This window comes from Conger conger, chromosome 13 (genome assembly GCF_963514075.1).
Source record: "Conger conger chromosome 13, fConCon1.1, whole genome shotgun sequence".
Lineage (NCBI taxonomy): Eukaryota > Metazoa > Chordata > Actinopteri > Anguilliformes > Congridae > Conger > Conger conger.
In genome coordinates, this window is record NC_083772.1 from 46,608,458 (window position 1) to 46,625,270 (window position 16,813).

Below are 16,813 nucleotides of genomic sequence, written 5' to 3' on the forward strand. Positions count from 1 at the left end.
CAACATCATAACCCCTCACCTGTACGACCCACAGCATAATACAAGTCTGATACTGATCACAATAATCATTATTATTACTAGTGAGGGGTGAGAGCGAAAGAACGAGATGGAGACAGAGAATGAAGAGAGAATGAGATAGCCGGAGAGAACGAGAGGCAGAAGAGGCAGAGTGTGGAAGAGAGAAGGAGCAGGAAAGAGAGACAGACGGACAGAGAGAGGGAAGGTCCCTGCACCTCGTTGATCTTCTTGACCTCGTCCTCCTGCTCCATGCGCATGTGGTTGGCCTTCTCCAGCAGGTACTGCGCGTTGTCCCGGGCCTCCGCCTCCAGGTCGCTCAGACCCTGGTTCTTCTTCCGCACCACGTCGGCCTGATGCATCTTCACCTTCCTCTCCTCCACGGCGTCCTGCCGGGGTTCAGGTGGAGGGGTCTGAGCTCGACAGCAGGCAGGGTTGGGGCTACGCTGCTCTGCAGGTATACCTCCAACCCTAAGCCTAACGGCACAGTCAAACTGCGCCCCCTTCTGGCTTCGTTAAGAGGCAGGCGCAAGAACACACTCCAATATGTCTGGTTCCAGAAGGAAAGACCCCTTAAACACAGGTCTCTACAGCTGCAGTTGACATGGTAGAGGCACGTGGTCTGTGGAATGTTCGGTTCTTCCTCACTGCTACATCTCTGACAGGAATTCAGTGTCTTTTGGGTGGATTCACAAGAAGCAATTTCTTTCGACCTTTACTTTGGTGGCAACAACACCACGTATCCTCTAAACTGTCAGAATTGTTCATTATTTGTTAGATTGCAATTTGGCTAAGCACTTTATTAGGTATTCATTGGACTTATTTTCTCTCACTGATTGGTCTTCTGCTGCTGCAGCCTATCCACTAAGAGGTTTGACGCGTTGTGTGATAAGAGATGCTCTTCTACACACTGTTGTAATTTGTTTTTATTTGAGTTACTGTCACCTTCCTGTCAGCTTTGACCAGTCTGGCCCTTATCCTCTGACCTCTCTCAGTAACGTGCTGTAGCATGCAGAATGGTTATCACGGTTTGTAATAAAGGATTATACTCCCAGTACCTGTGACTGAGGGATATCATTGTTGTATGTATTTGGACAGTCTGTATATATTTGGACAGTCTGTATGTATTTGGACAGTTGGTATAATTTCTGTTCTTTTGCTCTGTAGTCCAGAACGATGGATTTGTAATGAAACAATGATTGTCAGGTTAATGTGCAGACTGTCACCTTTCATTTGAGGGCATGAATTTATTATGAATCATTATCCGTATAGGAATTACATGCCTTTTCATACATAATCCCTCACATTTTAGTGGACCAAAAGTAATTGGTAATTTGGCTTCTCAGCTGTTTCTGATTAGTCTTGTGTTTTTTTGCTTCCTTTGGGCAGGTATCTTTCAGTCTTTTCTTCTAGTCTAGTCTTGATTCTAGGCTTTTGATTGCCTTTGGAGTCTGTCGTTGGCGTTTGTCAACATGAAGACCAGAGTTGTGGCAATTAATGTCAAGGAAGCTTTTATGATTATTATTATTAGTAGGCTGAGAAATAAGAATGTTAGCCAGTCAGACACAGGCCAAACAATAGGCTTAGCGAAACTAAAAATACAATTCAGAATGAATTATGCTGCACTATCCGTGTTACAAGTGAGTCAAGGCAAGTGAACCAGCACCTGTAGCAGCCATACATGCCCAAACTATCACTCCCACCGCCATGTTTCACAGATGAGGGGCTGCTTTGGTTCTTGGACAGTTCCTTTTAGCCTCCACACTTTGAACTTGCCATCACTCCGACAATCTTGGTCTCACCTGTACACAAGACTTCTTAGCCAAATGTAACCTGGCTATCCTGTCTTTGCTTTTCCTTTAATACCCTAAATGTTTTGCAAAGAGCATGTAAAAAAACTAGCTGTAGACACACCGTTTTGTAGGTGGTAGAGCTCGAGTGAGAAAAGAACTGTGGAAGCTGCAGTCACTTGTGTCAAAGCAATGAAAAATCAGTCATAGTTTCCTCATACACTGCTGTTGTGCAGAACTGTGTGAAGAGTGAAAAAGTTAACTCCCTATTAAGATCCTTGTAACCAATGGCAAAAAACTGTAACAGCTTAAGCTCCTAACTAATCCGTCAGAGGTTTCTCATAACCTTTGAGGACAGTAAAATGGTGAGGATCGGGGGCAGTTCCTCATATCATTGTTTCCATGCACTGCAGTCGCGGTTTTACAGTTTATCAGTGCAGGGAATCCACCTTCACACAGAATCCTCACCATCTCCGCCTTTCTGTCCTTCTGCTTGGCTTCTAACTCCGCCTCCCTCTCCTCTTGGGTGCAGACGCGAGCAAGCGCTGTGATCCGATTGGTCTCGGACTTCGGCAGGATGATGGACAGTCCAGAAGGATCTTGACTCGGGATTCTGAAAGAATAATTTTTGTTAAGGATTTTAGATTATTAAAGCTCTTGCTTTTTGTGCACATGCATGCATTAAGGAAAGCATATGAAGTGTATTTAACCCTTTGAAGATTAGGCTTTTACGAGATCCTGAAAATGAATGGGAGTGAATAGAGAGCCAGAGAACTGGGAGGAACAGCGATGTCATTAACGCTTAGCAGGGAAAGCTGGTGTAGCTAGTATTCATGGGATGCAAAAACAATGGGGTAAAATGACTTGTGTTATACCCTTTATATATACTTGCGAAATCCCTTTAAGGACATTCTAATCACATATACTATTAGTTAAAAAGGTATCATGGACAGAATACACTGCAGAAGCTTGTTGCTAGACCAGTGTATCTAAAGGCCTACTTTGCTTTGGCCATTTCAACAGCTTAGTCTTTTTTTCAGCACTGCAGTGACACCAATGAGCAGTTAAAGTGTGCCGAGCAGATACTTGCTTTAGGTCACGGATAAGGTCCTTAGTTATGATTCGGATGGTTTCTGGTTTGGGCTTTTTATGAGCTGATGACAGGGGCAGACCCCTGGGCCCGGAACTGCCCCATGAACTGCGCTCCTGGGGGCCACAGCCTGGCGGGTCAGGGGGTAATATCTACAAAGAAATCAGGTGACATCAAAGACCGATTAAAAGACTGATCGCCACATTTGATTTTGCATTTGTTAATGTGTCAGCTACTATTAAATGTAATTACCTGACTGCTCAAGACTCACCCACACACACACACACAAATGTAATTACCTGACAAGCGGTCTATCATACTCCACCAACCGTAAAACTGTATGTATCTCCAGCCCATTTTGCAAAAGTTCACATTGAAAAACTGTCGAATTAATTTTAAAAATGAGACCCACTACAGCTGATTCCTGTCTCAGTTGGAAACTTACCCTAGTGTTTCAATTCTATTACCATCTATGGAGTAAGGTCTTTGGAATGATTTTCATGTAAAGATGGACAGAGCAAGAGAGGAGGTCTGGAGAGGAGTGATAGAAGACAACAGGGAGGAAGACCAAGAGCAGCACTCTCAGATGGGATTAGGGCTACTACAATTGATCGTGTGGTAAATCATGGTGAATCAATGAAAGATGAAGGTCTGAGAGTGCAGCCAAATCTGGACCACTCAGCAGTGGTGTCTAATTTGCAGTGAACCAAGAGGTAAGATATGCATTCTGCAAAGGCATTTGCCTGCACATCTTTGCAGTTACTATCCTGTCTATCACTGTCAATAACAACAACTATATAGAAAAACTAGAGAGCACAAAATGATTTACTACTTCAATAACTGACATAAAATGATGCATCTACTGTAACAGTATCTATTGTTAGTGTGTAACAGGTCATTGTGTTATGACTGACAAAATGTTCTTGTTGGGATAAAACTAGTGCTGGTGTTTCGGTAGAATGATTAGATAGATGACATTTTATTTTTTATTTTAAATCTGATGTAATTCTGATGTAATTTCATATGACTGTAGCATGAATGAAATTCGCAGTAAAACATGTATATTTTAGACAGATAAAAACAACAATGACGAACGGAGGGGACACCTTTTTGGGGGATCCAAAGAGTAGCTCGTCCACCTGGGATGTGACGGCTCGCGTACGATAGCGGTTGGCTCCTGGTCCCCGCCCACATGAAGACATTGTGCTCAGTGGCTACAACACAAGTACGCTCAGTGAATCAGGCAAGCACAATGCAACCCCCATCACATATTCTCACTGTGGACTGAAAACCTGAACATAACATGCAGTTTCAATAAGTTCGTTATATTGTTCCGCAAGTGCATCATGGAAATCAGCACATAGCATAATCCATTATGATGGGATGCCCCCCGCGTGTGTACTGACATTGGAATTAGGTATAAAGAAACGTGGCTCAAAGTTGGCACCCATTTGTTCTCGTTAAATTATTTTTTGATGCTGTGAAGGTCCACACCTATAACCTATGTGGGCAATAGTGAGGCATGCAAACAAGTTCCTGTAACTGGTTGTATATCAAACAGCTAATGTGGACAGCAAGATGTAAATAAATGCATTCATTCAATAAACCAGAAATAATCACAGCATATCTGTCGGTCTTTATTCATTTCAACTGCGCGATGATACAACTGGCTAACGTTAGGCTAATGCATACTGGTAGTGCCAACAAAAATAAAGAGACGTAACTTAGTTGCGGTCAATCAGCTTGGAGCTTGGGAGAAATTACTCGGTGAACGTTATATGAGCTAGCTAACGGGCTATACTGAATATACGCCTACAAAATAAAAACATATCTCAGCTAGCTAACATGTAAAACAAAAATCCTTGTTATAAAAAAATATATATATATTGCCAGACGGGCTATAGCATAGCAACGCATTCGAAACTTACCATTCTCTTTGAAATTAAGCCAACGTTATGCTGTCACCAGACAAACACAGAAACAGTATTATAAATTACGTTATTAAAATATAAGCTCTGTGATCTGTTTCTGTGGTTGTTGTAGTTTTGTTGAAAAAATGACTTTTCAACCACCTTACAACGAAATTTTCCGACAGGTGTGAAGGGTAGCTCACGTCAAATTTGCGCTTGCTGTTGCTACGTATCCTTGGTTACGATTAAACACTCCAGTTCTTTTGGTACGGGTATCCGTTGAGACAAAAGACACGATCAGCAGTTGGGGATCCACGATTTGCAGTATTGATAAGCCTTGGTGAAAAAATGACGGATCACAAATAATTTCCACATTGGCCAAAATCTGATCAATGATTCTTTGTTTGCCTTAATCATACTGACGTTACCTATGCTGGCTTGGATAAAAAACTACTAACTGGTGCTAATTTAGCCTGGAAGGTGGCGCTAGACTACAAATAAAGATTGATATGCGAGCGAAGACCAAAGTGTTGCATTGCATTACATCTATAATTCTGTAGTCATTAAGCTCTAGCCTATAGTCTTTATAAGGTCCTTGGACTATATCGTTAGAGTAAAGGCTGGCCATTCCAAACATGCGCAAAGATAGGAGATGAAAGGCGGTGAAAAAATAATTTCCTTTATTTAAAATAGTGATGTGACTTTTACATTCGAGATGTTTATAGGGTATCACTTTTCTACACAAGAATTGTGGTTCAACGTGCGATTAACACATCGTTTACGTCATCCCAAATGTAGCCTATGTAAGATATTGAATTTGCTTAGACATCTACAGCTGAATATAAGGAATGACACTCCCGTCGCCGCATCGCTGGCCAGTGGTAAGACAGTTTGAATTTGAATTTGCGAAGTTGTCCTGCCAAAATAAAAAGTGTCTCCCGATGCTGCGTTTCATACATTTGCCCAGGGGTGGGCAATGTTGGGTCTTCGTTCCAACTACAATTGCAATCCCACTATTTTAGCACTGCGTTCCTTTTTCGTAATGTAATTATATGCTTTTCATGTATAGATGGAGTATACCCACTTTTCACAAGCATAAGAACTTGTCAAAGTACTTAACCAGTTTAAGTGTATTTTTGGTGTAATTCACCTAATAATATTCAATGAGTAATGTTGGCTAGTGGTCAGTGGTATCACTTTAATTGGGCTAGTGTTTCTTTTGAGGGTCATAATGCAAAACAAAATCTATAGGATACATATGTAATGCTGACACAACTGCCAAACTGAAGTGCAGCCATTAATACATCTATTAAGGAAGAGAATCAAGTGAAAATAATCTTAGGTTTGAGATTATTACCAGCAATATTATTATTTCATATTATATCATGATGTGCAAGTCACAAAATACCGAAAAATGTAACATTTTTGTTACGGGTATGCACTTTGTTGTACGTCGCTCTGGATAAGAGCGTCTGCCAAATGCCAATAATGTAATGTAATGTAATGTAACACAAAATAAACACCAATAAAAACAATAAATGACATCCACATTGTCACGAGGGGGCTCAGTAACTCAGGACCGAAATGCAGAAACACGAGGAAGCAGGAATGGAGCAAACCAAAACTTTAATAACACACAAAGGGCAAAATCCGAACCCAAATAAGATCCAAGGGCATAAAGAGAACACAAGAAAAACTGGACGCACTCATTACATTACATTACATTAATAAGCACTCAAGCGTGTAGAAGACTTGAGACTAGAAGGAGTTGGGAGTCTTACAGGGAAGGCACCACAAAGCCAAACACAAGGGGTGCGGGGAACATACAGTATATACCCTGGGAAACACGTGCAGGCAATAACCTAAAGCAGAGTTCACCAACCCTGGTCCTGGAGAGCTACGGGGTCTGCTGGTTTACTCTGCACTTAATTAATCAATTAGAGCAGATAATTACACAGCTAACTCACCTCACCTGGTTACCTGGGTCTCAACAGGGTGCTGATTTTAAGGTGAAAACAAAAACCAGCAGACCTAGTAGCTCTCCAGGACCAGGGTTGGTGACCTCTGACCTAAAGGAATGAGTCAAGGGCACACAGATGAACACCACTAATGGCATAATCACAATGAATCTAACGCCAGACACGGAAACACGAGGATGAAGTTCTGGCGACCTCTGCTGGTCAAATTATAATTACTTTTCAGAAACTTTAAAGCATGAAATGCCACTAATACGGAAAAAAGCTGCGGACAACTAAATTCTTGAGAACAATGTAAATTTGCTTAAGAGTATAGTGTCAAACATTGTGGAGAAAATAAGTTACATAGATGTTTTTCAGGCCACACTTGTTCTTGATTCCCCACATAAATTGACATTAAGACCCTATTTTAGTGACAACACGCCTGGGCGCAAGTGCAATTGAAGATCTCCTGCAAATTCAGAAATTCAGGTTCAGAAAGTCCTTCCCAGTGTTTTGTTTGAATCACCTGGATTTGCCAATTAGTAGACCCTACAATTCCTAACAATAGAACTAATTAGTAGGAATAGGTGTTGTTTGTTGAATGTGGGATAAATGTGGACTACATGTGTTAAATAAAGGAATGCCAGACACAGCTTCCTTGTTTTTGTGCTTTTGGCAGGGTTAGGTTAATGATTCAGCCAGCCTTTCCAATGGTAAAAAATGTGTTTCAGATGTTTGGACCATTTCAGGTTTGGACCGGTCAGGTGGTACATTCCAATATAGCCCTCAGAAGGTCAGTGCATTCTTTGTGATATTCTGTATTCTAGACAAGCTCAGGATTCCTGCAGAAAATTACCTTCTTGCCACAATACGTTTACTTTGCCCCTCAAATCTGAGCCCAACCAATGGACTTACAGTACAGGCCAAAGGTCTTAAGGTACCTGTGGTTTCAAAGAAAACTCAAAGTAGACTTCAGTAAATTTAACAACCCCAACACATCTCTCCCAGCCTTCTACTTCCCACATTACAAAGTGATTATATAGACCAATAATTGGTTTAATTGTAATTAAAGAATTGTCATTAAAAAAAACACAGGTGGCCTAATACTTTTGGCCTGTACTCAATATACAGCTGCATTAATTGATGTAAAAAATAAATAAAAGCCATTCATAAATGGCTGTAAAAATGCAGGGACTGGTTGACTGAGGAGTTGTTTCTCTATTGTACATTCTTCTTATGAAGTGCAGAGCGCATGGCTGAAATATTTGAATTCAAATTCAAATAGTAGTCACTGATTTGTGATCCAAGACTTGCACATTAGGATGGACTTACTCACGTGAACTCAAGCCGCACATTGCGAGAGGAAATACATATGTTGTCTGAAATACATTCAAATAGAAGACACTACTTACTACATCCAATTCTGTCTCCTATATCCCTAATATGCTAATAAAGGTGGGCATATGGTATTTCAATTTGTGAAAAGGGTGAATGTTTTTTCTGAAACTCATCTGATTCTTACAGTAGATACTCAAAGGAACATGTTTCACTGATTTAGAATCATTTCACTGGTGTAATCTTCACTAGAGAGAAAGGTCTGTGATCCCTGACATTAAATGTATTCATGAAGACTTGTTCAATATGCGTAATAACATATTTATGTTATAAACGTGCAATATTATATTTGCCGACCATGTTTCTTTTGCATTGACTACTACAAAAAAATATTGTCTGAAAGCATATATGGTAACTTTTACAGTGAAATTTCCATCTCTTGCTTACCACATTTGCTTACCACAAGGAGCACGTCATCGACATATAAGAACGAAGCACGTCGAAGAACACATCCATGTAATGTTGTATTACAGTTCAATGTATTGACCAGTCAGTTCAGTGGCTTCTACACTCTATGGTGACTTCCGAGGCTTCATTGCCCCTCCCACCCTCTCCAGTTCCTATAAACGCGCCTTGAAAGAGTTGTACGCGGGGCGCAACTTCTAGTACAGCTAGAAGTACACGACTACATTCGACTGTGTGACACTGCGAAAATTAACAGTCCAAGGAGAGGTAACACCTGTTTTCAGGGTTATAACGGCCCGAATGTATTTTCTTGAGGGTATGTACGTAGCATTCCTATTGCAGAAAGAAATTGTGCGCGTTGCACCACTTTTGAAATGTGAGTGCTGCAGAGTTTATCATTGCTGGTTTCATTCAGTGCTGCTACCTCCACGTAGACTTGATTTCGTGGGTAGATTTGGCGTTAAGTGTAAAGGCTTAATACATCGTTATACTTCAGTGCCTCTGCGCAGGTGCAAAATGAATTATTTATCCGAGTTTTGCACGAAAAGAATGTTGTGTGTTTCTGATGGTGACTAATTATTGAGTGGATTGGCGTAATTTGGTGTAAAGTATTGTTGTAAAGTAACATTGATTAGCTGTTTTACGTCGTCACTCAATGGTTTCGATTGGTTGCCCTGCAATAACAAAGTTTAACTTCTTCAGAGAGGTGGAGTGACTCGAGTCACATGACTTGACTCGAATCCGAGTCCCAAATTTGACGACTTGTGAATTGACTATAATAAAAGACTCCACTTAACTTTTACTTCTTATTCATTATTTTGGACTTGACTTGGACTTAAGACAAATGGAAGGACTTTTAGCTTTAGATATTTACTGTGAATGGCGAGGCTGCAACTTTGGTAGTTATTGTTTGTTGAGAGGTGATTGGGTGACTTTTTGTGAAATGCTCACAAACCTACGTAGCCTTACAGTTACAACAGACGGACCAATGCTGGAGGCATCGGTCCTACTGGAAGCAATTCTAAAAATAATACAATTTTGGTACGGAGATGTTAATCAAGCTACCACAAAGAGAACTGTGGTATGTAAGTTTTGTGGTTGAAAAATAGAGAGACAAGAACTATAAGGTCTAAAATCATCTGTCATTTCAAAGGCAGGTAAATGCTCCTTTTTAATGGCTAGACTATGCGGATGCAGTCTTGGCTGGCTAGTGACTCTTTGTCCAGTTGGAGTGGACGTGTACCCCTCTCTCTCCAGCCTGTATTGTTTTCAGGGTTCATAGAAAATGGTAAACGATCCGCATTTATAAAGCGTCTTCATCCAAAGTGCTGTACAATTGATGCTTCTCATTCACCTGTTCATACACACACACACACACACACATACCAAAGGCGATAGGCTGCCATGCAAGGCACCAATGAGCTCGTTGGGAGCAATTGGGGGTTAGGTGTCTTGCTCAGGGACACTTCAACACACCCAAGGTGGGATCGAACCAACAACCCTCCAACTGCCAGACGACTGCTGTTCTATTAACACCATTAGATTTAATTGTGTGGAGTAGTCAAATTTGCTACAAAGGTAGATCTCTATGATGAAATAAGATTTAGATAGAGCCATCAAAAATCTGGCCCCAAAATGGCCACCGACTAGAATTAACTTCAGTTGTGAAGTGAGATATTGTCCATCTTTTCTTTTCATCCTGAGATGAAAATAGTTCTGGTCATGTTTAAGAATGGATCTTTAGTCAAAAGATGCATCCTATCAATGCAGCACCCCAACCCTACGATGAAATAATATTTGAAAGTTTTGTAACAATTATGTTTTATCTAGAACTACCTTTTGTTATGTTGCTTGATCTGGCTTCTCTCTCTCCTTGCAGCCTCAAGGAGGCTGATGGTATGTTAAGTCATGCATCCTGTGCTGCTGAGCACATTCTCCAGAAGATCCTGATGCACACAGTTGATCCAGGCAGTGTTCTACCAGCCATTTCAAATAGCAGCAAGTCCTGTAAAAAGGATTGTGACCTCTGGCTTGTATTTAGAGTCAGAAGAAATTTCAGATCCCTCGCAGAACATAAGATGATCTCAGGGGTTGGACTTGACCATGCATGTGCGCTTCCTGTGTTCCCTGTACTGACAGGATATGACCCTATGTCCTGCTTTGGTCATGTTCTATAGACCGCATGGGCAGCCTGGAAGAGCTCACCGATGCTTTGTTGAAGTTGTCCTCATTACCGCAGACTATAGAAAGCCTTATGTTGCTCGAAGATGGAACGACTACATCTACCGAGTCAAGAAAGTATGGGGCCAATTCTTTGCTGCCTCCATATCTGTCTAATCTTCAGTCGGAGAACTACCTTTGTGCCAAATTTCGACCATGCAATGCACGATTCTTCACTCTTAAAGAAATGGAAATGTCACAGGTGAACACTTTGCTTCACACGCTGTCACCTGGCATTGCAAGCAACACATTTAGTTTTCACACATGAACGTGTCAGTGCACCTGCGGATACCGCCAATTCCCAGGAATGCAACTTCAATATGTGAAAAAGCACATTCCAAATTTTATTCTCATATGCGTTTTTGACACTCATGTTATTAACTTTTTTAACAGATATTCATTGTTGTATTGCTACAGTTGAATTATTCTATTCCTGGTTCTATGCTATACGTCCCTTAATCAACACTGCAGTGAAGATCACTGTGTGGGCTGTCTTTTCCACCCCGTTTACGTTCATCAGTGTTTTGGGCCTCGGCAACCTCCAGCCTCACTGAGGGAATCAAGGACTACGCAGCTAGAGTACATGACTGCAGAAAGCCATTACAGACCCTGTACTCACACCGCATACATTACAGCTACAGTACATGACTGCAGAAAGCCATTACAAACCCCCTAGTATCACACCTCATATATTACAACATGCCGTTGGCCATCATCGAACACAAACCTTTCATCAATTTTTTTCAAGCACCTTTGGCTCATGTAAACACTACTTTTAATATTGAAAATAAAGCATACCATGGCCTCTGTCACTTCCATATTTATTATTATTATGATTATATTTTTTATTTATTATTATTAATAAACTTCCATTCCAAACACTCAAGGAGACACCTACTGTCGGAATTAGGGAGTACCTTTAAACCTAACTCGGCTAGATCATGAGAATCACAATGTTCATAAAATGACTTAACTTGTGAATTGTAACTACTTGAGTGATGACTTCACTTGCATTGCTTAACTTAACATGGATCTGACTCAGCTTGCTTGTTTATAAACACCGCACCTTGACTTAAAGGTTAAAGACTTACTTATGACTTGCACGTGTGGCTTACTTCCTCTGCGACTTCGTTGCTAAAAACATGCAGAATTTCTGGATTTATAAGAAATTAAATGAATTATATATTTTGCTGTTGAATGTTGTGTGTGAATTGTGCAATATGATCATGTGATCAGTCTGTGGATGACCGCCCAAAACAACACGGCCCACAATGGAAATTGGGATAAGGAAGAACCCAATGACCTAAATAATTTGAAGGCCTCTAAGCCTAAGCAAAGTTGTTCAGTTCACTCACTCCTAGATTTTAACCTCCAGGTTTAGTTTTTAGGAGCAAAGGTTTTTAGTTTTAGCTTGATTATGCCAATATCTGGAATCACTAATTTGGAATAGGATAAAATACTGGCCTTTCATGCCACCTGTGTGCCCGTGGGAATAGTATCTTGCACCATGCAATTCTAAAATGCAGCCTTTGTGCATGCCTACACCCATTCCCTGTGTATAATGCAGGGCTTTTTGAAAGTAAATTATTGTTGTTTTGTCCTGCAGGGGTTATGCTGGGCAGCTCTGCACAGCTCCTCCAATCACAGGGTGCCACCCGCCTGCCCCGCCGTCAGGTTGGACTGCCTGGTGAATCATTAACCCCCCGCAGCTGAAAACATCCGCTGAGCAGAGCGGCAGGCTGTCGGAGGGGAGAGAGAACCACGGGAAGGAGTGAAACGATAAGACCTGGGGGAAAGGGAACAGCGTTTGGCTGCAGGCCTCCTGCAGATAGAGACAGACAGACAGACAGGCGTGAGCCAGAGGACAGGCCTGTGAGAGGAAGCCCTCTGAGCCCACGGTGCGGACCTGAACGGGGCTCCTGGTGCACTTTGAACTTTGAACCTTAAGGTTGACCTTTCACCCGTCATTGATCTCGTCAGTGTTCCTCGTGTTCCAGCCCCCGCGTCTCACACAAAGTTCACCACCTCTCCGGCGCACGTGCGTTAACGCCTCTCTGGGGAGACAGAGGAGAGCGTGTTCTCAGAAGAGCTGTGTCGGCTGGCTCCGTGTTTTTATTCCACGTAATTGTATTACATTTTGGACTGCATAAGCCATGGCGGCCACTGGATACGGGTATTATCGCACCAGCATCTTCCTGGCCATGTTTGTGGGCTACACGCTCTTCTACTTCAACAGGAAGACCTTCTCCTTCGTGATGCCGTCGGTAATGCAGGAGATCAAGCTGGACAAAGATGACCTTGGTGAGAACCACCTCCGTGACTTGGTGTTGTACCTATGTCAGAATAGACAGCGCTTACACTTCTCTGAGTTGTTGAAGCAGCTCACCTTGGTGATTAAATCAGTCATTGCAGCAGAGTGAATGCTGAACTTTGGTCTCATCCTTTCTATGGGCTGTGTTCTACCCAAAGCCTAACTTCATTGAAAACATTCAAGGGAAACTACAGGAGGTTGCATTCATTTAAAGTGACAGTGGTTGATGTTTGAGTAAGTTACTCACAGTGAATGTCCATGGTTTTAGTCCACTGCCTTCCTGTGCACTCCACTGGCTTGTTCAGCATTGGTTTATGAATGGCTTTTCTGTGGGTGACACTTTTAGTATGGTTGTATTGTGCCAAACACTTAGAACCACCTTTAAACTTTCAACCATGGTTCAACCAGCAATATTTCAAATTTCATATAAAGCCAGTGTGTTGCAAGGCGGGAAGGATTGATATTGCATATATTTGGTCATTAATATTATTGTTGTTCCCATGTATTCCCCCACCTTACATTGAACAGAAGTGTTGTAGTCAAGGCAGAGAGTGGACCCAGTACTGGGTACTTTCTAGAGGAGTAGTTTTCTAACTTGGTCAAGGGGACCTGTGTGTATGCTGGTTTCGTTCTAACCACAACTGTAATGCCATTGTTTAACAAGATGTTAATTTGTCTTAATTGTACTGGTTTTGAGTGATTAAGCTTAAGCCATGTTATGTCAGAAATGGCTATGCATGCCGTAATTAATAAACGACCCATATTCTCATTGTTGCAAATGATTACATGTAGAGAGGTCATTTTTAACTGTTTGATTTGAAGACTGTGGTGAATCAAGAGGCTTCCTAAATGGTGAAAGTAGAACTAATCAATTTGGTTGATAATGAAGAATTCAAAGCAGAGATGTTCAAGTCATGAAATGCAAGTCCAAGTCAAGTCTCAGGTCTCCAGAATGGTGCAGCCTAAACAACAGTATGGCTAGAAATTCATCACGATTCCTATGCTAATTGAGATATAGAAACCAGAAGTGTAGAAAACATATTTTGTATATGACATCAAGTGTGTGACAACTGAAGAAGCAGCATTATCAGGGACACACAAAAAGATAGTGGTTATTTCATTTATTTATTAATATATCAATGAACTACCGCGCCTGAGCCAACGTTTTGGCAAAGCTTTTCTCGAGATGGCTGGAGAAGGCTTACTGAAACCTCAGGTCTGGTGTGGTAGGTAATTGATATATCAATAAATAATATAAAATAAATAACCATTATATTTTTTAAGAACTCTGTGTGACTCATAATGTATGCATTACCATGGGCTATAATATAAGATGATGGTCAATAACAAAATAGGGGCCAGTTAATCCTGGACTAAATGCAGCTTAGTATGGATATTCTCCTATTAAAGTTAGTCTAGGACTAGGCGTAATATGCATCTGCAACTAATTATAACTTTATTTGTAAACAAAGTTACAAAGTGTTGAAATTTGAATCACGTTGCAGTATTGGTTTATTAATATACTCATACTTTTTCATTTTTAAATGAAAGGTATCTGTTAAGCATTTACTTTAATCATTCAAAAAAATCTAATGAGGCTAGATATGCAAGCAATCGGGAGCTATGATCTTGGGACTACATCTACATTATGCTATAGGAGAACCTCGAATCCTAAGGAACACCATTGCACTATTGCATAGTAAAATTATAAATCATTTCAAAACCGCATGCAACTACAGTGCGTTAACGTCAATTACAAACAAGCTCTCTCGAAAAATATTTGTATATGACACTGGAACACCAAACTATGTCCACGCAACTAGTACATAACGTCACCTTCAAAATCACTCGCTGTCCTGCTTGCATATCGATCTTAAATACATACCGAACGGTTTTTTCCAGATAAAAATCCCATTACATGGCCGTTTTACCGAAAACGCGGCTGCTTGCGTGAATTGCGTTGACAATGAAAATGTATGGGGCTTTTCAAGCCAACCTGAATAACACGAACATTAGCTATATTGAGTCTGAAACGCGAGTCATGTTAACGCAACCGTGAACAGCGGTGGGATTAGCTCCGGTGCTGGTAAACTGATTTACCTTTCCTTATGAGTTCTCAATTGTCTGTTTAAATTTGACGTGGTCGCTCCCGAATCTTTTATTTTAATTCTCCATATTTAGCTTGTTGCAATAATTTTGTTTCGCTCGATGAGCCTGAATTATTTAAACTCGGAAGACCAGGCCACAACACGCGGAGGTGTAATCTTAGCGAGAAATACAGTGAAGGGTGTTGCTATGGTTGCTACTAAAAGGCGCACGGTGTGGCGCGTAAAACGGCGTTCGGTGTGTTTTAACTAAGGAATATCTTTCATATGAATAACAGAAAAATAATCATTGGCTGTGACATTATTAGCTGCACCATTTTCAAGATGCCATTTGGCAGACTTTTCTTGTTCACGAGTCCTTATCGACGAGTCCGAGTCGAGTCCATGTATATGCGACTCAAGTGCGACTCGAGTCCCCGTTTCTGATAACACGATGCACGTTTGACATAATTTAACATGATGCGGGTTTGGCTTGTTATCCTTGCCAAAACAATTGGAAGCGACTCTTTAATTTGAGCAGTTAAATTGACCTCTTTATGTAATCATTTGCATTCTGGTACTATGTGAATATGGGAATTATTATTTTAGTCATCATGGCATGCAGAGCTATTTCTGACATAACATGGCTAAAGAGGGTAAGTGGCCAATTCCAGTGATGTCAACCTGAGCATGAAAAACACCCATTTCCTGTGTAAATGCAGGGCTTTTTGAAAGTTATTATTATAATTTTTTTATATAACTATTGTTGTTTTGTCCTGCAGGGGTTATGCTGGGCTGCTTTGCACAGCTCTTCCAAACAGTTGATTGTGACCATTTTCACATCTGATAAAATGTAGGCTAACAACAGGAAAACGCTTAAAGATTTATTGGGACTGAAATCAATGCTATTTGGCGGCCATCTTGGAAACATTCAAAACCATTTAATGTCAAAATTGACATTCAGAACCATTTCAGATGACAACAAATGTGTTTGTTTGGGGATTGGGAAGTAGATGTGCATTTCAGACGTGTCACATCTACTGGTTTCTCCTCATAGAAAAAATATTTTCAAAATCTATTAGCTATTTCTATGTTCAGCCAAACATCCTACATTACAGGGATATCAAACCTTCTGTATTAGACGTTAAAATTTTGTTTTTTGAAAGTGTATAGTCTCCCCAAAATACCTGTCTTTTTGCGTCACATCCATATACCGCAAGTTATTTGTCAGATATTTTATTGCCATTCTCCTCAGCCAAGTGGGTGCTATGATAATATGCATTAACATTTTTTATTATGTAGGAGGAGTAATATTTTTGAGGGATTTTGTTTGTCATTTTGTGTCCAAATGTCACATCCATAACACTGGTGTTGTTCTGGTTTGCACATTAGTGTACGTTGCTCTGGATAAGAGTGTCTACTAAATGACATCCATAACACTGGTGTTGTTCTGGTTTGCACATTAGTGTACGTTGCTCTGGATAAGAGTGTCTACTAAATGACATCCATAACACTGGTGTTGTTCTGGTTTGCACATTAGTGTACGTTGCTCTGGATAAGAGCGTCTGCAGTGTTGTTGTTATATGTTCTTGTGTTGTTGTATAAAATGGGTACATTTGAGGGCGCGTTCTTCGT

At 40.8% G+C, this 16,813-nt stretch overlaps 2 protein-coding genes and 1 pseudogene across 4 annotated transcripts in view; 1 reads left to right on the forward strand and 2 right to left on the reverse strand.

Annotated features, from left to right (window-relative positions):
* cfap45 (cilia and flagella associated protein 45) overlaps window positions 1-8,663 on the reverse strand; it is a 21,004-nt gene extending 12,341 nt beyond the window's left edge. The window contains exons 1-5 of one of the 2 annotated variants that reach the window (XM_061216963.1): window positions 8,559-8,663; window positions 4,002-4,109; window positions 2,896-3,047; window positions 2,274-2,418; window positions 234-404 (exon numbers count right to left, since the gene is read on the reverse strand). In XM_061216963.1, coding sequence (XP_061072947.1) covers window positions 234-404; window positions 2,274-2,418; window positions 2,896-3,047; window positions 4,002-4,097 — 564 coding nt within the window. In that variant the 5' untranslated portion in view covers window positions 4,098-4,109; window positions 8,559-8,663. Of the gene's footprint in view, window positions 1-233; window positions 405-2,273; window positions 2,419-2,895; window positions 3,048-4,001; window positions 4,110-4,823; window positions 5,032-8,558 lie in introns of those variants that run through there. The other variant, XM_061216962.1, reaches the window with a different exon arrangement.
* The window catches only part of LOC133107602 (uncharacterized), a 980,437-nt pseudogene that overhangs the window by 72,906 nt on the left and 890,718 nt on the right, over window positions 1-16,813 (reverse strand).
* The window catches only part of slc37a4a (solute carrier family 37 member 4a), a 20,947-nt gene continuing 11,565 nt past the window's right edge, over window positions 7,432-16,813 (forward strand). The window contains exons 1-2 of one of the 2 annotated variants that reach the window (XM_061216965.1): window positions 7,432-7,556; window positions 12,390-13,084. In XM_061216965.1, coding sequence (XP_061072949.1) covers window positions 12,937-13,084 — 148 coding nt within the window. In that variant the 5' untranslated portion in view covers window positions 7,432-7,556; window positions 12,390-12,936. Of the gene's footprint in view, window positions 7,557-8,709; window positions 8,831-12,389; window positions 13,085-16,813 lie in introns of those variants that run through there. The other variant, XM_061216964.1, reaches the window with a different exon arrangement.